At 47.5% G+C, this 25133-nt stretch overlaps 1 protein-coding gene across 1 annotated transcript in view; it reads right to left on the reverse strand.

Annotated features, from left to right (window-relative positions):
• Positions 1 to 222: 222 nt before the first annotated feature.
• The window catches only part of LBX2 (ladybird homeobox 2), a 60154-nt gene continuing 35243 nt past the window's right edge, over positions 223 to 25133 (reverse strand). The window contains exon 2 of the mRNA XM_075179282.1: positions 223 to 4882. Within this exon, the coding sequence (XP_075035383.1) occupies positions 4428 to 4882 (455 nt within the window). The 3' untranslated portion in view covers positions 223 to 4427. The remainder of the gene's footprint in view (positions 4883 to 25133) is intronic.

The raw sequence follows: 25133 nt of genomic DNA on the forward strand, positions 1-25133 counted from the left end.
AGTTTCAGTTTAGAGTCCCTTTAGACTCGTGTTTTTTCTAGCGTATAAGAGATAGTTTTTATTATTCTGATATCGTCAGGGAGCAGTAAAATGGCTCAGACATCCCTATGGGATGCAGCATTTCTACAGCTTCTGAGGAGAGCAGGGTACCTCTAAATACACCCATATGAAGCCACGTTATCCAGCTGATCTCAGGAAGTGGTGATAGACAGCAGACAGGCATTTAGGAAAACATTGATAATTTATTTAATGATCACAGACCATTTCTATCTCCGTATTGCAGTCCTCGTATCCAGTATAATAACCTATCGTCTCCAGTGCACGGGATTCAGTATCTGCTGCTCTGCAGCATTAGAAGTGGGTTTGGGGAGGACGATCGCTTACCTGGGACCTCTGTATATCGCTGACACACTATGGCCCCTACAGACCTCACATCTGAACCATTTCCAAGTGTCCGGTCAGCATATAGGCTGTTGAACAATGGGGTAACAAACATCTCTTGTATTGCTGTTTATACCATAGCATGAGGGTGAGTGTTAGATATGATGACATATGGAATACATGTATGATAGGCATGTTGTATGTGTGTGCAACCAACATAAAGTAACACCAGATTACGTGCTGCACTTTCCACAAGAGTGGACTTCTTTCTCCTTCTTCCTTCCAGCTTCGGCCGTACATGGAACAAATGACTCTCTACCATTATACACTTATTATAGAGACTTCAACCCTTATAAAAATCCCACAATCCTTATTCCCCCAACTAGCAGAAACACATGGCCCAACATCCAAGGTTCAGGAGACACTCAGAACCTCCAGGACATTATGTTCAGGAGACACTCAGAACCTCCAGGACATTATGTTCAGGAGACACTCAGAACCTCCAGGACACTATGTTCAGGAGACACTTATTACCTCAAGGACTCTATGTTCAGGAGACACTCAGAACCTCCAGGACACTATGGATCAGGAGACACTCAGCACCTCTAGGACACTATGGTTCAGGAGACACTCAGAACCTCCAGGACCCTATGTTCAGCAGACACTCAGCACCTCCAGGACACTATGGATCAGGAGACACTCAGCACCTCCAGGACACTATGGTTCAGGAGACACTCAGAACCTCCAGGACCCTATGTTCAGCAGACACTCAGCACCTCCAGGACCCTATGTTCAGGAGACACTCAGAACCTCCAGGACCCTATGTTCAGCAGACACTCAGCACCTCCAGGACACTATGGTTCAGGAGACACTCAGCACCTCCAGGACACTATGGTTCAGGAGACACTCATCACCTCCAGGACACTATGGGTCAGGAGACACTCATCACCTCCAGGACAGTATGGGTCAGGAGTCACTCATCACCTCCAGGACACTATGGTTCAGGAGACACTCAGAACCTCCAGGACACTATGTTCAGGAGACACTTATTACCTCAAGGACTCTGTGTTCAGGAGACACTCAGAACCTCCAGGACACTATAGTTGAGGAGACACTCAGAACCTCCAGGACATTATGTTCAGGAGACACTCAGCACCTCCAGGACCCTATGTTCAGGAGACACTCAGAACCTCCAGGACACTATGGTTCAGGAGACACTCAGCACCTTCAGGACACTATGTTCAGGAGACTCTCAGAACCTCCAGGACCCTATGTTCAGGAGACACTCAGCGCCTCCAGGACACTGTGGTTCAGGAGACACTCAGCACCGCCAGGACACTATGGTTCAGGAGACATTCAGAACCTCCAGGACCCTATGTTCAGGAGACACTCAGCACCTCCAGGACACTATGGTTCAGGAGACACTCATCACCTCCAGGACACTATGGGTCAGGAGACACTCATCACCTCCAGAACACTATGGTTAAGGAGACACTCAGAACCTCCAGGACACTATGGTTCAGGAGACACTCAGCACCTCCAGGACACTATGTTCAGGAGACACTCAAAAACTCCAGGACCCTATGTTCAGGAGATACTCAGCACCTCCAGGACCCTATGTTCAGGAGACACTCAGCACCTCCAGGACACTATGGTTCAGGAGACACTCAGCACCTCCAGGACACTATGTTCAAGAGACACTCAGCACCTCCAGGACCCTATGTTCAGGAGACACTCAGCACCTCCAGGACAATATGGTTCAGGAGCGACTCAGCACCTCCAGGACACTATGGTTCAGGAGACACTCAGCACCTCCAGGACACTATGGATCAGGAGACACTCAGCACCTCCAGGACACTATGGTTCAGGAGACACTCATCACCTCCAGGACACTATGGTTCAGGAGACACTCATCACCTCCAGGACACTATGGTTCAGGAGACACTCAGCACCTCCAGGACACTATGTTCAGGATACACTAAGCACCTCCAAGACACTATGGATCAGGAGGCACTCAGCACCTCCAGGACACTATGATTCAGGAGACACTCAGCACCTCCAGGACACTATGGTTCAGGAGACACTCAGCACCTCCAGGACACTATGGTTCAGGAGACACTCAGCACCTCTAGGACACTATGGTACAGGAGACACTCAGCACCTCCAGGACCCTATGTTTCAGGAGACACTCAGAACCTCCAGGACACTATGTTCAGGAGACACTCAGAACCTCCAGGACACTATGTTCAGGAGACACTCAGAACCTCCAGGACCCTATGTTTCAGGAGACACTCAGCACCTCAAGGACACTATGGATCATGAGACACTCAGCACCTCCAGGACACTATGTTCAGGAGACACTCAGAACCTCCAGGACCCTATGTTTCAGGAGACACTCAGAACCTCCAGGACCCTATGTTTCAGGAGACACTCAGCACCTCCAGGACACTATGGATCATGAGACACTCAGCACCTCCAGGACACTATGGATCATGAGACACTCAGCACCTCCAGGACACTATGTTCAGGAGACACTCAGAACCTCCAGGACCCTATGTTTCAGGAGACACTCAGAACCTCCAGGACCCTATGTTTCAGGAGACACTCAGCACCTCCAGGACACTATGGATCATGAGGCACTCAGCACCTCCAGGACACTATGGATCATGAGACACTCAGCACCTCCAGGACACTATGGATCATGAGACACTCAGCACCTCCAGGACACTATGGTTCAGGAGACACTCAGCACCTCCAGGACACTAAGGATCAGGAGACACTCAGCACCTCCGAGACACTATGGTACAGGAGACACTCAGCACCTCCAGGACCCCATGTTTAGGAGACACTCAGAACCTCCAGGACACTATGGATCAGGAGACACTCGGCACCTCCAGGACACTATGGATCAGGAGACACTCGGCACCCACAGGACACTATGGATCAGGAGACACTCGGCACCTCCAGGACACTATGGATCAGGAGCCACTCAGCACCTCCAGGACACTATGGTTCAGGAGACACTCAGCACCTCCAGGACACTATGGTTCAGGAGACACTCAGCACCTCCAGGACAATATGACCAGGGGGTTCTATTAGTTGGTGGAGGAGGTTTCAGGGAAAATGTCTGGAGTTCTCCTTTAAATGTTCTGACTGCTGCCGGCTACTGTTTGCCTATCAGTAGAACTGCATGATGACGCTTCATTTGTCAGGAATGGGTCAGTGGGATGATTGGAAGCCTCTGAGACATCGATCTATCTCTCTGATTCTAGGAGGGTTAAATAAAATAAATAAATATGTTTATATATACAATCCTTTTTGCTGTATTATTGTAATATTTACTATGACTGGATTAAAGTACCTGACTACCTGCAAAAATGAATCCAGGTCGGTGGCACAGTGTTCAGAGAGGATATTTCAGGAATGGATTAGATTACTAACATACTGTAAGCGAGGGATAACCAATAAACTGCACAGTACAACTTGTTCTGTATGGTGGATGTAATTTTCATTATATGTTCTTATTCTTTTTGTATGAATGACTGCATATTAACACTTCTTTTTGCAATTCTCAGTATATGTCCTCATTCTGCATTAATGAATGGCTGCACACTACCACTTCTCTTGTTCTGTATACTGGATGTAGTTCTCAGTCTCCATTTTTATTCTGAAATATCGCGGCATCTGCATAGTATCACTTCTTGTTTTTGCGTTGGAGTCTTGACAATTGCAGAGTACCACTGCTATTGCTCTGTGTACTAGATGTAATTCCTAGTAACGGTTCCTGTTCTGTAATAACATGTCTTGTTCTATATGCTGGCTGTAATTGTACTTGATATATTTTAGCTGGTGTAGTATGTAATGCATTGCCACAGTGGGATTGTGTTACAGGAGACCCTACTGATACCTTTACATGGGAGGCAGCGTTATGCCCACAGGGTGTGATAACAGTATAGGTTGGTAGTGGGACTTCAGGTATGGTCCAGAAGAACATTTCTGTCCAGTATCATCAGGGTCTATAAGCTCAGCTCCCCCCCCCCCTAATTCTAGTCATCCACCTCTATCTCCTCTTCTTCTGAGAATTCATCAGCTGTGGGTTCCATGGAAGAACAACGGGGGGACTGGAGAAATAGTCCTTGTGAACTTGGCGAACAACCTCTGTCCATGGCTTCATCGTCCTCTTCTCCCATACCAACCTCAGGCATGGCCACTAGCTTCTCCAAATCATGTGGTGGCAGTTTCTTCAGTGATTCCACATCAGCCTTCATCTCCTCCAGATCCCTCTTGAGCTTGGCTCGCCTGTTCTGAAACCAGGTTATGACTTGGGCATTGCTGAGTCCCAGCTGCTGGGCAATGTGGTCGCGGTCTGCAGGTGAGAGGTATTTCTGGTAGAGGAAACGTTTCTCCAGCTCGTAGATCTGGTGGTTGGTGAAAGCTGTCCGAGATTTGCGTCTCTTTTTAGAAGTTGGCCGATGTCCAAACGAATTGACTTGGTCACGGCCTTTGCGTGTGAGTCAAAGGGAAGCCATTGAGAGTAAACCCAGAGGATGGAAAAGAGGGGTAGGGAAGAGAAGAGATTACATAAAATTAGTCAAAGTGATCCATCAAAGTCCACATAATCAGTCTAATTAAAAAAAATTCTTCTAAGCACCAGATTTTCAAACATTTCCACAAATTTCATCATCTCATCATAAACCTTTGGTATCACTATGATATAATTCTGGCCCATGAAACTTTTTCTATCCATAGGAAGAGCCTTACGCACTTAACAACAGTGTACAGAGGTCCTTGGATGGGCTCTATGTATTTCACTGCTATTAGGTCAGTCATCACTTAGGAGCGACTAGCACTCTTCAAATAAGAACATCGTTAATCTAATGGGGTTTTCACGGAAGCTAATCAACTTTCTAAAATGTTATTGTATGTATTAGTATCACAGCAACTGGTGGTAGTCAGCATACCGATGCTGACTACCCTGACAAGACTTACCCTGATGTCCTGACAATGAAGGGCTCCTTCCCGACCAGACACCAGGACGACTTATGTGCCCACCGCCTGCAAGCAATCGCGATGAATGAAGAATCCGGCGTGAGTTGCTGATGTCACTGGCAACCGCGACTCTGTTATCGGTGCTGTTAAGGTGGCAATGTAGGTATGCGGCCATGGACAATGTACAACGCTTTGTAAAGTACATTTTCCATGGGTGCATACCTACATTGCCCCCTTAACAGCACCGATAACAGCGTCGCGGTTGTCAGTGACGTCATCAAGTCGCGCCGGATTCTTCATTTATCGCGATTTCTTCCAGACGGTTGGCACATCAGTCGTCCTGGAGCCTGGTCGGGAAGGAGCCCTTCGCTGTCAAGACATCGGGGTAAGTCTTGTCGCCATAATTACCATCATTATTCCGTACCCCATCCCACAGCAACATGTTGGTGGATGAGTCAGATAACGATTAATAACTCATAATAATACATCAGCAATACAAACAGGAGATACCTGATGACCATGGAAAATAAAAAAACAGAGAATTCAACCAAGATCGGACTTGTCTAAAAATTCCCATCTTGTCAATGCTCCGATCAACAAACAGTTGGATCTGTGGTCCATTAAGCTATGCAAATTGGGCAGTTTTTTTTAGGTCAGATTGTATGATCAGTTCATGAGGGGCACTGTGTAATCTGGTTGGCTAATGGCCACACCCCCACATGCTAATACAATCATTGGATGAACAGGTTTATGGTCCAATCAAATCTGATCATGATCAGGGTCAATTTTTGTTGGTCCAATTTCATCTGAAATGAACATATTAACATGTATGTAGCCAAATGCATTATAATTGGGACTTTCCAGAAGGGTGTGGTTCATAGCTCTCCTGGTCATGTATCTGGAAGACACGATTTATCGGTTTCATTTGTAAGCAGATTATCCGAAAAGAAAACATATTTAATATCTACAACCAATAAAACAGTCTTAGTTTTTAAATAACAAAAATAATTCACTTTTCATATTTTTTGTATTTACACAATTACAGTAATTTTAAGTTTTTCAATTTCATTTTGAAATAAGTCATTCAATTTAATAATGCAATTGCTGTAACATCACTTCCAATGTAATACTCCCTCCCCTATCCTGTCTCTGCAGCTCTAGAGTGTGACTGAGTATGTCAATAAATAAATAACTTACTGTAAATAACTTACTGTAGACATGCATGTCAATTAGTGGTGCAGTGCGCCAATGTTTATCATTGCAAATGTACTGATTTTTGTATTAGAAATGTAGTGAAGGAGAGACCCAGCGCTCTATGGTAATGGAGGAGAGACTACCCAACGCTCTAAGGTAATGAATTAGAGACTACGCAATGCTCTATGGTCATGGATGAGAGACTACCCAACGCTCTATGGTAATGGATGAGAGACTACCCAACGCTCTATAGTAATGGATGAGAGACTACCCAACGCTCTATGGTAATGGATGAGAGACTACCCAACACTCTATGGTAATGGATGAGAGACTACCCAACACTCTATGGTAATGGATGAGAGACTACCCAACGCTCTATGGTGATGGATGAGAGACTACCCAACGCTCTATGGTGATGGATGAGAGACTACCCAATGCTCTATGGTAATGGATGAGATAATACACAAAGCTCTAGGGCAGGCCTGTCCAACCTGCGGCCCTCCAGGTGTTGTGAAACTACAAGCCCCAGCATGCTTTGCCAGTAGACAACCAGTTGATAGCTGGAAGGGCATGCTGGGACTTGTAGTTTCACAACACCTGGAGGGCAGCAGGTTGGACAGGCCTGCTCTAGGGTAATGGACGAGAGACTACCCAACGCTCTATGGTAATGGATGAGAGACTACCCAACGCTCTATGGTAATGGATGAGAGACTACCCAACGCTCTAAGGTAATGAATTAGAGAATGTACGAAGCTCTAGGGTAATGGACGAGAGACTACCCAACACTCTATGGTCATGGATGAGAGACTACCCAACGCTCTATGGTAATGGACGAGAGACTATCCAACGCTCTATGGTAATGGATGAGAGACTACCCAGCGCTCTATGGTAATGGATGAGAGACTACCCAACGCTCTAAGGTAATGAATTAGAGAATGCACAAAGCTCTATGGTCATGGATGAGAGACTACCCAACGCTTATTGGTAATGGATGAGAGACTACCCAACGCTCTATGGTAATGGATGAAATAATACACAACGCTCTAGGGTAATGGACGAGAGACTACCCAATGTTCTATGGTAATGGATGAGAGACTACCCAACGCTCTATGGTAATGGATGAGAGACTACCCAGCGCTCTATGGTAATGGATGAGAGACTACCCAACGCTCTAAGGTAATGAATTAGAGAATGCACAAAGCTCTATGGTCATGGATGAGAGACTACCCAACGCTCTATGGTAATGGATGAAATAATACACAAAGCTCTAGGGTAATGGACAAGAGACTACCCAACACTCTATGGTAATGGATGAGAGACTACGCAATGCTCTATGGTCATGGATGAGAGACTACCCAACGCTCTATGGTAATGGACGAGAGACTATCCAATGCTCTATGGTAATGGATGAGAGACTACCCAGCGCTCTATGGTAATGGATGAGAGACTACCCAACGCTCTAAGGTAATGAATTAGAGAATGCACAAAGCTCTAGGGTAATGGACGAGAGACTACCCAACACTCTATGGTAATGGATGAGAGACTAAGCAATGCTCTATGGTCATGGATGAGAGACTACCCAACGCTCTATGGTAATGGATGAGAGACTACCCAACGCTCTATGGTAATGGATGAGATAATACACAAAGCTCTAGGGTAATTGACGAGAGACTACCCAATGTTCTATGGTAATGGATGAGAGACTACCCAACGCTCTAAGGTAATGAATTAGAGAATGTACGAAGCTCTAGGGTAATGGACGAGAAACTACCCAACGTTCTATGGTAATGGATGAGAGACTACCCAACGCTCTATGGTAATGGATGAGAGACTACCCAGCGCTCTATGGTAATGGATGAGAGACTACCCAATGCTCTAAGGTAATGAATTAGAGAATGCACAAAGCTCTAGGGTAATGGACAAGAGACTACCCAACACTCTATGGTAATGGATGAGAGACTACGCAATGCTCTATGATCATGGATGAGAGACTACCCAACGCTCTATGGTAATGGACGAGAGACTATCCAATGCTCTATGGTAATGGATGAGAGACTACCCAGCGCTCTATGGTAATGGATGAGAGACTACCCAATGCTCTAAGGTAATGAATTAGAGAATGCACAAAGCTCTAGGGTAATGGACGAGAGACTACCCAACACTCTATGGTAATGGATGAGAGACTACGCAATGCTCTATGGTCATGGATGAGAGACTACCCAACGCTCTATGGTAATGGATGAGAGACTACCCAACGCTCTATGGTAATGGATGAGATAATACACAAAGCTCTAGTGTAATGGACGAGAGACTACCCAACATTCTGTGGTAATGGATGAGAGACTACCCAATGCTCTATGGTAATGGACGAGAAACTACCCAACACTCTATGGTAATGGATGAGAGACTACGCAATGCTCTATGGTCATGGATGAGAGACTACCCAATGCTCTATGGTAATGGATGAGAGACTACCCAACGCTCTATGGTAATGGATGAGATAAAACAAAGCTCTAGGGTAATGGACGAGAGACTACCCAACGTTCTATGGTAATGGATGAGAGACTACCCAACGCTCTATGGTAATGGATGAGAGACTACCCAACACTCTATGGTAACGAATGAGAGACTACCCAACACTCTATGGTAATGGATGAGAGACTACCTAACACTCTATGGTAAAGAATGAGAGACTACCCAATACTCTATGGTAATGGATGAGAGAATACACAACGCTCTATGGTAATGAACGAGAAACTACCCAACACTCTATGGTAAAGAATGAGAGACTACCCAACACTCTATGGTAATGGATGAGAGAATACACAACGCTCTATGGTAATGAACGAGAAACTACCCAACACTCTATGGTAATGGATGAGAGAATACACAACGCTCTATGGTAATGAACGAGAAACTACCCAGTGTACTGTGGCAACGATAGAGAAACTGCCCAGCGCTGGCTGTTAATGAACGAGAGGACATGCAGAGCACTACGGCAATGAATGGATAAATACAGCTTTCTTCCAGGCTGACAAAATGCAGGATACCATGGTGGGTGACTATATGATTGAAAAAAAATGTATACATATAAAAAGATAACAATAAATTAAATGATAGTTGAAAGTAAGAAATTATGGATTGTATCTAGAGTAGAAAACTAGCAATTTTTTAGTGTAACCATGAAAAGAAGATCTTTATTAAAGTTCCACCGCACTGTACTTTCTGTGATCTGTATCTGTGTGATATTATTCCTATTATGTGTAGGATGCTGGGAGTGGTACTGTATGACAAGTATTAGGCTTTCAGAAGAGACTGGTATCTGATGAAGATCCTATGTTGTCTATCCAGGTGAAATTTGAGTGGATATACGAACAGGGCGAACATCAGACCTTCAAAATGAGTCTGTAAAGAATAATTGCAACAAATCATGTATCAATGCCATCCGTACTACAAACAAATCTTCAATATATCGTAACAATGTATCATTATATTGGCTGAAAGAGTTATAAAAAATTATCCTGATATATAAACCTTTTTACAAATCTCCAACTTATAAATCGGGTATAATAAGTATCAGCAAACTTACATAATTATTTCATGAATAGATGTGAACAATAATATTTTAATGTTGGGATATCTGATATACTGTCCCAGAAGGACTGTGTGCTATATTAGTATATAAAGACTCTGAATATCTATCGTCATTTCTATCACATGCACAAATGTATATATGTGCAACCAACTATATACTATATAACCTCTCTCTCTGGTAAAAGTACTAATAGCCTCCATGTGGGTGATATGTCCCATTAACCGCTGTTCTGCACAGTAGTATCTCCCAATTACCCAGAGCCAAGAGCTGGTGCTGTACCTTTAATTATCAACTGATGGCAGAGCAGCGGTGAACCAGAGCCACTTTCCTCTCAACCGGTGATTACAGACACTGTGCTAGTTCCTGGCTCTGGGCAGATGGTGATTACAGACACTGTGCTAGTTCCTGGCTCTGGGCAGGTGGTGATTACAGACACTGTGCTAGTTCCTGGCTCTGGGCAGGTGGTGATTACAGACACTGTGCTAGTTCCTGGCTTTGGGCAGGTGGTGATTACAGACACTGTGCTAGTTCCCAGCACTGGACAGTTGGTGATTACAGACACTGTGCTAGTTCCCAGCACTGGACAGTTGGTGATTACAGACACTGTGCTAGTTCCTGGCTCTGGGCAGATGGTGATTACAGACACTGTGCTAGTTCCTGGCTCTGGGCAGGTGGTGATTACAGACACTGTGCTAGTTCCTGGCTCTGGGCAGGTGGTGATTACAGACACTGTGCTAGTTCCTGGCTTTGGGCAGGTGGTGATTACAGACACTGTGCTAGTTCCCAGCACTGGACAGTTGGTGATTACAGACACTGTGCTAGTTCCCAGCACTGGGCAGTTGGTGATTACAGACACTGTGCTAGTTCCCAGCACTGGACAGTTGGTGATTACAGACACTGTGCTAGTTCCTGGCTTTGGGCAGGTGGTGATTACAGACACTGTGCTAGTTCCTGGCTCTGGGCAGTTGGTGATTACAGACACTGTGCTAGTTCCTGGCTCTGGGCAGTTGGTGATTACAGACACTGTGCTAGTTCCTGGCTCTGGGCAGTTGGTGATTACAGACACTGTGCTAGTTCCTGGCTCTGGGCAGTTGGTGATTACAGACACTGTGCTAGTTCCTGGCTCTGGGCAGTTGGTGATTACAGACACTGTGCTAGTTCCTGGCTCTGGGCAGGCGGTGATTACAGACACTGTTATAGTTCCTGGCTCTGTGCAGTTGGTGATTACAGAGACTGTGCTAGTTCCTGGATTTGGGCAGGTGGTGATTACAGACACTGTGCTAGTTCCCAGCACTGGACAGTTGGTGATTACAGACACTGTGCTAGTTCCCAGCACTGGACAGTTGGTGATTACAGACACTGTGCTAGTTCCTGGCTTTGGGCAGGTGGTGATTACAGACACTGTGCTAGTTCCCAGCACTGGACAGTTGGTGATTACAGACACTGTGCTAGTTCCTGGCTCTGGGCAGGTGGTGATTACAGACACTGTGCTAGTTCCCAGCACTGGACAGTTGGTGATTACAGACACTGTGCTAGTTCCTGGCTCTGGGCAGTTGGTGATTACAAACACTGTTATAGTTCCTGGCTCTGGGCAGTTGGTGATTACAAACACTGTTATAGTTCCTGGCTCTGTGCAGTTGGTGATTACAGAGACTGTGCTAGTTCCTGGATTTGGGCAGGTGGTGATTACAGACACTGTGCTAGTTCCCAGCACTGGACAGTTGGTGATTACAGACACTGTGCTAGTTCCCAGCACTGGACAGTTGGTGATTACAGACACTGTGCTAGTTCCTGGCTTTGGGCAGGTGGTGATTACAGACACTGTGCTAGTTCCTGGCTCTGGGCAGTTGGTGATTACAGACACTGTGCTAGTTCCTGGCTCTGGGCAGTTGGTGATTACAGACACTGTGCTAGTTCCTGGCTCTGGGCAGTTGGTGATTACAGACACTGTTATAGTTCCTGGCTCTGTGCAGTTGGTGATTACAGACACTGTGCTAGTTCCTGGCTCTGGGCAGGTGGTGATTACAGACACTGTGCTAGTTCCTGGCTCTGGGCAGTTGGTGATTACAAACACTGTTATAGTTCCTGGCTCTGTGCAGTTGGTGATTACAGAGACTGTGCTAGTTCCTGGATTTGGGCAGGTGGTGATTACAGACACTGTGCTAGTTCCCAGCACTGGACAGTTGGTGATTACAGACACTGTGCTAGTTCCCAGCACAGGACAGTTGGTGATTACAGACACTGTGCTAGTTCCTGGCTTTGGGCAGGTGGTGATTACAGACACTGTGCTAGTTCCTGGCTCTGGGCAGTTGGTGATTACAGACACTGTGCTAGTTCCTGGCTCTGGGCAGTTGGTGATTACAGACACTGTGCTAGTTCCTGGCTCTGGGCAGTTGGTGATTACAGACACTGTTATAGTTCCTGGCTCTGTGCAGTTGGTGATTACAGACACTGTGCTAGTTCCTGGCTCTGGGCAGGTGGTGATTACAGACACTGTGCTAGTTCCTGGCTCTGGGCAGTTGGTGATTACAAACACTGTTATAGTTCCTGGCTCTGTGCAGTTGGTGATTACAGAGACTGTGCTAGTTCCTGGATTTGGGCAGTTGGTGATTACAGAGACTGTGCTAGTACCTGGCTCTGGATAGTTGGTGATTACAGACACTGTGCTAGTTCCTGGCTTTGGGCAGGTGGTGATTACAGGCTCTGTGCTAGTTCCTGGCTCTGGATAGTTGGTGATTACAGACACTGTGCTAGTTCCTGGCTTTGGGCAGGTGGTGATTACAGACACTGTGCTAGTTCCTGGCTCTGGGCAGTTGGTGATTACAGACACTGTGCTAGTTCCTGGCTCTGAGCAGTTGGTGATTACAGACACTGTGCTAGTTCCTGGCTCTGGGCAGTTGGTGATTACAAACACTGTTATAGTTCCTGGCTCTGTGCAGTTGGTGATTACAGACACTGTGCTAGTTCCTGGCTCTGAGCAGTTGGTGATTACAGACACTGTGCTAGTTCCTGGCTCTGGGCAGTTGGTGATTACAAACACTGTTATAGTTCCTGGCTCTGTGCAGTTGGTGATTACAGAGACTGTGCTAGTTCCTGGCTCTGGGCAGTTGGTGATTACAGACACTGTGCTAGTTCCTGGCTCTGGGCAGTTGGTGATTACAGACACTGTGCTAGTTCCTGGCTCTGGGCAGTTGGTGATTACAGACACTGTGCTAGTTCCTGGCTCTGGGCAGGCGGTGATTACAGACACTGTTATAGTTCCTGGCTCTGTGCAGTTGGTGATTACAGAGACTGTGCTAGTTCCTGGATTTGGGCAGGTGGTGATTACAGACACTGTGCTAGTTCCCAGCACTGGACAGTTGGTGATTACAGACACTGTGCTAGTTCCCAGCACTGGACAGTTGGTGATTACAGACACTGTGCTAGTTCCTGGCTTTGGGCAGGTGGTGATTACAGACACTGTGCTAGTTCCCAGCACTGGACAGTTGGTGATTACAGACACTGTGCTAGTTCCTGGCTCTGGGCAGGTGGTGATTACAGACACTGTGCTAGTTCCCAGCACTGGACAGTTGGTGATTACAGACACTGTGCTAGTTCCTGGCTCTGGGCAGTTGGTGATTACAAACACTGTTATAGTTCCTGGCTCTGGGCAGTTGGTGATTACAAACACTGTTATAGTTCCTGGCTCTGTGCAGTTGGTGATTACAGAGACTGTGCTAGTTCCTGGATTTGGGCAGGTGGTGATTACAGACACTGTGCTAGTTCCCAGCACTGGACAGTTGGTGATTACAGACACTGTGCTAGTTCCCAGCACTGGACAGTTGGTGATTACAGACACTGTGCTAGTTCCTGGCTTTGGGCAGGTGGTGATTACAGACACTGTGCTAGTTCCTGGCTCTGGGCAGTTGGTGATTACAGACACTGTGCTAGTTCCTGGCTCTGGGCAGTTGGTGATTACAGACACTGTGCTAGTTCCTGGCTCTGGGCAGTTGGTGATTACAGACACTGTTATAGTTCCTGGCTCTGTGCAGTTGGTGATTACAGACACTGTGCTAGTTCCTGGCTCTGGGCAGGTGGTGATTACAGACACTGTGCTAGTTCCTGGCTCTGGGCAGTTGGTGATTACAAACACTGTTATAGTTCCTGGCTCTGTGCAGTTGGTGATTACAGAGACTGTGCTAGTTCCTGGATTTGGGCAGGTGGTGATTACAGACACTGTGCTAGTTCCCAGCACTGGACAGTTGGTGATTACAGACACTGTGCTAGTTCCCAGCACTGGACAGTTGGTGATTACAGACACTGTGCTAGTTCCTGGCTTTGGGCAGGTGGTGATTACAGACACTGTGCTAGTTCCTGGCTCTGGGCAGTTGGTGATTACAGACACTGTGCTAGTTCCTGGCTCTGGGCAGTTGGTGATTACAGACACTGTGCTAGTTCCTGGCTCTGGGCAGTTGGTGATTACAGACACTGTTATAGTTCCTGGCTCTGTGCAGTTGGTGATTACAGACACTGTGCTAGTTCCTGGCTCTGGGCAGGTGGTGATTACAGACACTGTGCTAGTTCCTGGCTCTGGGCAGTTGGTGATTACAAACACTGTTATAGTTCCTGGCTCTGTGCAGTTGGTGATTACAGAGACTGTGCTAGTTCCTGGATTTGGGCAGTTGGTGATTACAGAGACTGTGCTAGTACCTGGCTCTGGATAGTTGGTGATTACAGACACTGTGCTAGTTCCTGGCTTTGGGCAGGTGGTGATTACAGGCTCTGTGCTAGTTCCTGGCTCTGGATAGTTGGTGATTACAGACACTGTGCTAGTTCCTGGCTTTGGGCAGGTGGTGATTACAGACACTGTGCTAGTTCCTGGCTCTGGGCAGTTGGTGATTACAGACACTGTGCTAGTTCCTGGCTCTGAGCAGTTGGTGATTACAGACACTGTGCTAGTTCCTGGCTCTGGGCAGTTGGTGATTACAAACACTGTTATAGTTCCTGGCTCTGTGCAGTTGGTGATTACAGACACTGTGCTAGTTCCTGGCTCTGAGCAGTTGGTGATTACAGACACTGTGCTAGTTCCTGGCTCTGGGCAGTTGGTGATTACAAACACTGTTATAGTTCCTGGCTCTGTGCAGTTGGTGATTACAGAGACTGTGCTAGTTCCTGGATCTGGGCAGTTGGTGATTACAGAGACTGTGCTAGTTCCTGGCTCTGGATAGTTGGTGATTACAGACACTGTGCTAGTTTCTGGCTCTGGACAGTTGGTGATTACAAACACTGTTATAGTTCCTGGCTCTGTGCAGTTGGTGATTACAGACACTGTGCTAGTTCCTGGATCTGGGTAGTTGGTGATTACAGACACTGTGCTAGTTTCTGGCTCTGGACAGTTGGTGATTACAAACACTGTTATAGTTCCTGGCTCTGTGCAGGTGGTGATTACAGACACTGTGCTAGTTCCTGGCTCTGGGTAGTTGGTGATTACAGACACTGTGTTAGTTCCTGGCTCTGTGCAGTTGGTGATTACAGAGACTGTGCTAGTTCCTGGATCTGGGCAGGTGGTGATTACAGACACTGTGCTAGTTCCTGGCTCTGGGTAGTTGGTGATTACAGACACTGTGTTAGTTCCTGGCTCTGGGCAGTTGGTGATTACAGACACTGTGCTAGTTCCTGGCTCTGGGCAGTTGGTGATTACAGACACTGTGCTAGTTCCTGGCTCTGTGCAGTTGGGGATTACAGACACTGTGCTAGTTTCTGGCTCTGGGTAGTTGGTGATTACAAACACTGTTATAGTTCCTGGCTCTGTGCAGTTGGTGATTACAGAGACTGTGCTAGTTCCTGGCTCTGGGCAGTTGGTGATTACAGACACTGTGCTAGTTCCTGGCTCTGGGCAGTTGGTGATTACAGACACTGTGCTAGTTCCTGGCTTTGGGCAGGTGGTGATTACAGGCTCTGTGCTAGTTCCTGGCTCTGGATAGTTGGTGATTACAGACACTGTGCTAGTTCCTGGCTTTGGGCAGGTGGTGATTACAGACACTGTGCTAGTTCCTGGCTCTGGGCAGTTGGTGATTACAGACACTGTGCTAGTTCCTGGCTCTGAGCAGTTGGTGATTACAGACACTGTGCTAGTTCCTGGCTCTGGGCAGTTGGTGATTACAAACACTGTTATAGTTCCTGGCTCTGTGCAGTTGGTGATTACAGACACTGTGCTAGTTCCTGGCTCTGAGCAGTTGGTGATTACAGACACTGTGCTAGTTCCTGGCTCTGGGCAGTTGGTGATTACAAACACTGTTATAGTTCCTGGCTCTGTGCAGTTGGTGATTACAGAGACTGTGCTAGTTCCTGGCTCTGGGCAGTTGGTGATTACAGACACTGTGCTAGTTCCTGGCTCTGGGCAGTTGGTGATTACAGACACTGTGCTAGTTCCTGGCTCTGGGCAGTTGGTGATTACAGACACTGTGCTAGTTCCTGGCTCTGGGCAGGCGGTGATTACAGACACTGTTATAGTTCCTGGCTCTGTGCAGTTGGTGATTACAGAGACTGTGCTAGTTCCTGGATTTGGGCAGGTGGTGATTACAGACACTGTGCTAGTTCCCAGCACTGGACAGTTGGTGATTACAGACACTGTGCTAGTTCCCAGCACTGGACAGTTGGTGATTACAGACACTGTGCTAGTTCCTGGCTTTGGGCAGGTGGTGATTACAGACACTGTGCTAGTTCCCAGCACTGGACAGTTGGTGATTACAGACACTGTGCTAGTTCCTGGCTCTGGGCAGGTGGTGATTACAGACACTGTGCTAGTTCCCAGCACTGGACAGTTGGTGATTACAGACACTGTGCTAGTTCCTGGCTCTGGGCAGTTGGTGATTACAAACACTGTTATAGTTCCTGGCTCTGGGCAGTTGGTGATTACAAACACTGTTATAGTTCCTGGCTCTGTGCAGTTGGTGATTACAGAGACTGTGCTAGTTCCTGGATTTGGGCAGGTGGTGATTACAGACACTGTGCTAGTTCCCAGCACTGGACAGTTGGTGATTACAGACACTGTGCTAGTTCCCAGCACTGGACAGTTGGTGATTACAGACACTGTGCTAGTTCCTGGCTTTGGGCAGGTGGTGATTACAGACACTGTGCTAGTTCCTGGCTCTGGGCAGTTGGTGATTACAGACACTGTGCTAGTTCCTGGCTCTGGGCAGTTGGTGATTACAGACACTGTGCTAGTTCCTGGCTCTGGGCAGTTGGTGATTACAGACACTGTTATAGTTCCTGGCTCTGTGCAGTTGGTGATTACAGACACTGTGCTAGTTCCTGGCTCTGGGCAGGTGGTGATTACAGACACTGTGCTAGTTCCTGGCTCTGGGCAGTTGGTGATTACAAACACTGTTATAGTTCCTGGCTCTGTGCAGTTGGTGATTACAGAGACTGTGCTAGTTCCTGGATTTGGGCAGGTGGTGATTACAGACACTGTGCTAGTTCCCAGCACTGGACAGTTGGTGATTACAGACACTGTGCTAGTTCCCAGCACTGGACAGTTGGTGATTACAGACACTGTGCTAGTTCCTGGCTTTGGGCAGGTGGTGATTACAGACACTGTGCTAGTTCCTGGCTCTGGGCAGTTGGTGATTACAGACACTGTGCTAGTTCCTGGCTCTGGGCAGTTGGTGATTACAGACACTGTGCTAGTTCCTGGCTCTGGGCAGTTGGTGATTACAGACACTGTGCTAGTTCCTGGCTCTGGGCAGTTGGTGATTACAGACACTGTTATAGTTCCTGGCTCTGTGCAGTTGGTGATTACAGACACTGTGCTAGTTCCTGGCTCTGGGCAGGTGGTGATTACAGACACTGTGCTAGTTCCTGGCTCTGGGCAGTTGGTGATTACAAACACTGTTATAGTTCCTGGCTCTGTGCAGTTGGTGATTACAGAGACTGTGCTAGTTCCTGGATTTGGGCAGTTGGTGATTACAGAGACTGTGCTAGTACCTGGCTCTGGATAGTTGGTGATTACAGACACTGTGCTAGTTCCTGGCTTTGGGCAGGTGGTGATTACAGGCTCTGTGCTAGTTCCTGGCTCTGGATAGTTGGTGATTACAGACACTGTGCTAGTTCCTGGCTTTGGGCAGGTGGTGATTACAGACACTGTGCTAGTTCCTGGCTCTGGGCAGTTGGTGATTACAGACACTGTGCTAGTTCCTGGCTCTGAGCAGTTGGTGATTACAGACACTGTGCTAGTTCCTGGCTCTGGGCAGTTGGTGATTACAAACACTGTTATAGTTCCTGGCTCTGTGCAGTTGGTGATTACAGACACTGTGCTAGTTCCTGGCTCTGAGCAGTTGGTGATTACAGACACTGTGCTAGTTCCTGGCTCTGGGCAGTTGGTGATTACAAACACTGTTATAGTTCCTGGCTCTGTGCAGTTGGTGATTACAGAGACTGTGCTAGTTCCTGGATCTGGGCAGTTGGTGATTACAGAGACTGTGCTAGTTCCTGGCTCTGGATAGTTGGTGATTACAGACACTGTGCTAGTTTCTGGCTCTGGACAGTTGGTGATTACAAACACTGTTATAGTTCCTGGCTCTGTGCAGTTGGTGATTACAGACACTGTGCTAGTTCCTGGATCTGGGTAGTTGGTGATTACAGACACTGTGCTAGTTTCTGGCTCTGGACAGTTGGTGATTACAAACACTGTTATAGTTCCTGGCTCTGTGCAGGTGGTGATTACAGACACTGTGCTAGTTCCTGGCTCTGGGTAGTTGGTGATTACAGACACTGTGTTAGTTCCTGGCTCTGTGCAGTTGGTGATTACAGAGACTGTGCTAGTTCCTGGATCTGGGCAGGTGGTGATTACAGACACTGTGCTAGTTCCTGGCTCTGGGTAGTTGGTGATTACAGACACTGTGTTAGTTCCTGGCTCTGGGCAGTTGGTGATTACAGACACTGTGCTAGTTCCTGGCTCTGGGCAGTTGGTGATTACAGACACTGTGCTAGTTCCTGGCTCTGTGCAGTTGGGGATTACAGACACTGTGCTAGTTTCTGGCTCTGGGTAGTTGGTGATTACAAACACTGTTATAGTTCCTGGCTCTGTGCAGTTGGTGATTACAGAGACTGTGCTAGTTCCTGGATCTGGGCAGTTGGTGATTACAGAGACTGTGCTAGTTCCTGGATCTGGGCAGTTGGTGATTACAGACACTGTGCTAGTTTCTGGCTCTGTGCAGTTGGTGATTACAGAGACTGTGCTAGTTCCTGGATCTGGGTAGTTGGTGATTACAGACACTGTGCTAGTTCCTGGCTCTGGGCAGTTGGTGATTACAGACACTGTGCTAGTTTCTGGCTCTGTGCAGTTGGTGATTACAGAGACTGTGCTAGTTCCTGGATCTGGGTAGTTGGTGATTACAGACACTGTGCTAGTTCCTGGCTCTGGGCAGGTGGTGATTACAGACACTGTGCTAGTTTCTGGCTCTGGACAGTTGGTGATTACAAACACTGTTATAGTTCCTGGCTCTGTGCAGTTGGTGATTACAGAGACTGTGCTAGTTCCTGGCTCTGGGCAGTTGGTGATTACAGACACTGTGCTAGTTCCTGGCTCTGGACAGTTGGTGATTACAGGTACTGTGCTAGTTCCTGGCTCTGGACAGTTGGTGATTACAGACACTGTGCTAGTTCCTGGCTCTGGACAGTTGGTGATTACAGGCACTATGATAACTACTAGTTAGTAGAGGCAAGTTATTATAATCTCGTACTTGTGATTTTCTGTGCTTACAATAAATCTTCCATGTCTTACACGTATTTATCCTGCTGGATCACCTATATGCATTCTCTCGGGGGTATAATGTTGAAGGTAATCCCATAAGCTGCTGTTGATAGTCCGGTCATAAAATGTCTGAGCTCGGATTCAGTGTTTCCGCCTCATCCTGGAATTTCCGGGAGTTGGTGGGGGTGAGGTTTCTGATATATTGTCTTCCCCAGAAACAAGTATAAGGGGAAATATAATCCCCCACTAGGCTTTATTTAGTTTATATGTCTTCTCTTAGTAGAGATTGGCCACCCGAGGAGGCCACAATGAGGGTGCCAGGGACAGACATGCCTTCTGCATGATGCCTGAAACGTGATCACTAATAGATCACAGAATCTCCTCCGGATGGGATATTTATATACCTGTCATTAAGAGATAGTCAGCAGTGAAAGGACTGAACTCATCATCAGGGACATCAGCTGCTCCAGTCACAAGATAACAGTCCAGACGTTCTTGTCGTGGAGATCCTGTATCGATCTGCTGGTATCAGGACTCCTGGCAAGATGTCATCACAGTAACAACGGACAATGGATGTATTATTACTGAGCAAGAAATCTGAGGTCACTATCTACATGATGTAATATAGCACAAATCTCATATATTATATATAAGGGGGGGGAGGGGGGGGGACACATTACACCGCAGTCTCACATACTTACTGTATAGAAACACACCCCTCCTTCTTAGATGTCTCACAAGATCCATGCAGCCTGGTAAAAATCCTGTTATTCAGAGGTCTACCCACGGATAAGAAACACAGGGACAGAGGACATATACAGGTGGCATGCATGCCATTGGATACTGATTAGTCCTGAAGGACCCAGGATGCTGTGCAGACATACATGTGCATTCATACCTGCCAGAAAGTACCAGGAAGATGCTACCATGACACCAAGATCCAAGACGTGAGGTAAATGCCTGTACCAGGACGCACAGCCTCCCTGTAAAATGACGCACAGCCTCCCTGTACCGGGACCCACAGCCTCTCTCTAGCAGGAAGCACAGCCTCCCTCTAACAGGACCCACAGCATCCCTGTACCAGGACACACAGGTCCCCAGTACCAGGACGCACAGGCCCCCAGTACCAGGATGCACAGGCTGTCAGTACCAGGACCCACAGCCTCCCTGTACCAGGACACACAGGCCCCCAGTACCAGGACCTACAGCCTCCCTGTACCAGGATGCACAGGCCCACAGTACCAGGACGCACAGACCCCCTGTACCAGGACACACAGAGCCCCTGTACCAGAATTCACAGTCTCCCTGTACCAGGACGCACAGGCCCCCAGTACCAGGACGCACAGGCCCCCAGTACCAGGATGCACAGGCCGCCAGTACCAGGACCCACAGCCTCCCTGTACCAGGACGCACAGGCCCCCAGTACCAGGACCCTCAGCCTCCCTGTACCAGGACGCACAGGCCCCCAGTACCAGGACACAGAGACCCCCTGTTCCAGGATGCACAGCCTCCCTGTACCAAGACGCAGTGCCTCCCTGTACCAGGACACTCAGGCCCCCAATACCAGAACGCACAGCCCCCTAGTACCAGGATGCACAGCCTCCTTGTACCAGGACGCACAGGCCCCCAGTACCAGGACGCACAGACCCCCTGTTCCAGGATGCACAGCCTCCCTGTACCAGGACGCTCCGGCCCCCAATACCAGAACGCACAGCCCTCTATTATCAGGACGCACAGTCTCCCTGTACCAGGACGCACAGGCCCCCAGTACCAGAATGCACAGCCTCCCTGTACCAGGACGCTCCGGCCCCCAATACCAGAACGCACAGCCCCCTAGTACCAGGACGCACAGGCCCCCAATACCAGAACGCACAGCCCCCTAGTGCCAGGATGCACAGCCTCCCTGTACCAGAATGCAGATCCCCCCAGTAAGAGGACGCACAGCCTCCCTGTAGCAGGACGCAGAGCCCCCCTGTAAAGGGACGCACAGCCTCCCTGTACCAGGACGCACATCCCCCCAGTACTAGGACGCACATCCCCCCAGTACCAGGATGCACAGCCTCCCTGTACCAGGACGCACAGCCTCCCTGTACCAGGACGCACAGCCTCCCTGTAAAGGGGCGCACATTCCCCCAGTACCAGGACGCACAGCCCCCCAGTACCAGGACGCACAACCCCCAGTACCAGGACGGACAGCCTCCCTGTACCAGAACGCACAGCCCCCCTGTAACACTTTTTATAAAGATCAAGATTGAAAAGCAGAATTTATTATTTCAATAAATGATTCAGTTTCTCCCTTTCTGGTAAGGTCACTCAGATATTGTGTTAACCAAACAGATATAGCCACAATATTTAGCAAATAGGCCTTCCTATGTAAAGGGGAGCGATATAATCATGGCAGTATCCCATGCATGTGTAGGCCAAAGTGGAAAAAGCCTCCTCACCAGCAATAGGACTTTCACCCAAATGTCCTCACCTGACCGACCCGATTGTTCTTCTGAAAGTGTAAAAAGGCGAAAATTTTAGATGAAAACATGTCTGTAATGTCATATCATGATAAGTGTATGAGGACAGATAGACAGTGTTATGGTCAGTGTATAAGGACAGATAGACGGTGTTATGGTCAGTGTCTGACGACAGATAGACGGTGTTATGGTCAGTGTATGAGGACAGATAGTCAGTGTTATGGTCAGCATATGAGGACAGATAGACGGTGTTATGGTCAGTGTATGAGGACAGATAGACGGTGTTATGGTCAGTGTATGAGGACAGATAGTCAGTGTTATGGTCAGCGTATGAGGACAGATAGTAGGTGTTATGGTCAGTGTATGAGGACAGATAGTAGGTGTTATGGTCGGTGTATGAGGACAGATAGTCAGTGTTATGGTCAGCATATGAGGACAGATAGACGGTGTTATGGTCAGCGTATGAGGACAGATAGACGGTGTTATGGTCAGTGTATGAGGACAGATAGACGGTGTTATGGTCAGTGTATGAGGACAGATAGACGGTGTTATGGTCAGTGTATGAGGACAGATAGTCAGTGTTATGGTCAGCATATGAGGACAGATAGACGGTGTTATGGTCAGTGTATGAGGACAGATAGACGGTGTTATGGTCAGTGTATGAGGACAGATAGTCAGTGTTATGGTCAGCGTATGAGGACAGATAGTAGGTGTTATGGTCAGTGTATGAGGACAGATAGTAGGTGTTATGGTCGGTGTATGAGGACAGATAGTCAGTGTTATGGTCAGCATATGAGGACAGATAGACGGTGTTATGGTCAGCGTATGAGGACAGATAGACGGTGTTATGGTCAGCGTATGAGGACAGATAGACAGTGTTATGGTCAGCATATGAGGACAGATAGACGGTGTTATGGGCAGCGTATGAGGACAGATAGACGGTGTTATGGTCAGCGTATGAGGACAGATAGTCGGTGTTATGGTCAGCGTATGAGGACAGATAGACGGTGTTATGGTCAGCGTATGAGGACAGATAGATGGTGTTATGGTCAGCGTATGAGGACAGATAGACGGTGTTATGGTCAGCGTATGAGGACAGATAGTCGGTGTTATGGTCGGTGTATGAGGACAGATAGACGGTGTTATGGTCAGTGTATGAGAACAGATAGTCAGTGTTATGGTCAGCGTATGAGGACAGATAGTCAGTGTTATGGTCAGTGTATGAGGACAGATAGACGGTGTTATGGTCAGTGTATGAGGACAGATAGACGGTGTTATGGTCAGCGTATGAGGACAGATAGTCAGTGTTATGGTCAGTGTATGAGGACAGATAGACGGTGTTATGGTCGGTGTATGAGGACAGATAGACGGTGTTATGGTCAGTGTATGAGGACAGATAGACGGTGTTATGGTCAGTGTATGAGGACAGATAGACGGTGTTATGGTCGGCGTATGAGGACAGATAGACGGTGTTATGGTCAGTGTATGAGGACAGATAGACGGTGTTATGGTCAGTGTATGAGGACAGATAGACAGTGTTATGGTCGGTGTACGAGGACAGATAGACAGTGTTATGGTCGGTGTATGAGGACAGATAGTAGGTGTTATGGTCGGTGTATGAGGACAGATAGACGGTGTTATGGTCAGTGTATGAGGACAGATAGTCAGTGTTATGGTCAGTGTATGAGGACAGATAGTAGGTGTTATGGTCAGTGTATGATGACAGATAGACGGTGTTATGGTCAGTGTATGAGGACAGATAGACGGTGTTATGGTCAGTGTATGAGGACAGATAGACAATGTTGTGGTCAGTGTATGATGACAGATAGACGGTGTTATGGTCGGTGTATGAGGACAGATAGTAGGTGTTATGGTCAGTGTATGAGGACAGATAGACGGTGTTATGGTCAGTGTATGAGGACAGATAGACGGTGTTGTGGTCGGCGTATGAGGACAGATAGACGGTGTTATGGTCAGCGTATGAGGACAGATAGTCAGTGTTATGGTCAGTGTATGACGACAGATAGACGGTGTTATGGTCAGTGTATGAGGACAGATAGTAGGTGTTATGGTCAGCTTATGACGACAGATAGACGGTGTTGTGGTCAGTGTATGAGGACAGATAGACAGTGTTATGGTCAGCGTATGACGACAGATAGACGGTGTTATGGTCAGTGTATGAGGACAGATAGACGGTGTTATGGTCAGTGTATGAGGACAGATAGACAGTGTTATGGTCGGTGTATGACGACAGATAGACGGTGTTGTGGTCGGTGTATGAGGACAGATAGACAGTGTTATGGTCAGCGTATGACGACAGATAGACGGTGTTATGGTCGGTGTATGAGGACAGATAGACAGTGTTATGGTCAGCGTATGAGGACAGATAGTAGGTGTTATGGTCAGTGTATGAGGACAGATAGTAGGTGTTATGGTCAGTGTATGAGGACAGATAGTAGGTGTTATGGTCGGTGTATGACGACAGATAGTAGGTGTTATGGTCAGTGTATGAGGACAGATAGTCGGTGTTATGGTCAGCGCATGAGGACAAATAGACAGTGTTATGGTCAGTGTATGAGGACAGATAGACAGTGTTATGGTCGGTGTATGAGGACAGATAGTAGGTGTTATGGTCAGTGTATGAGGACAGATAGACGGTGTTATGGTCGGTGTATGACGACAGATAGACGGTGTTATGGTCAGCGCATGAGGACAGATAGTAGGTGTTATGGTCGGTGTATGAGGACAGATAGACAGTGTTATGGTCAGTGTATGA

This window comes from Mixophyes fleayi, chromosome 1 (genome assembly GCF_038048845.1).
Source record: "Mixophyes fleayi isolate aMixFle1 chromosome 1, aMixFle1.hap1, whole genome shotgun sequence".
NCBI lineage: Eukaryota > Metazoa > Chordata > Amphibia > Anura > Limnodynastidae > Mixophyes > Mixophyes fleayi.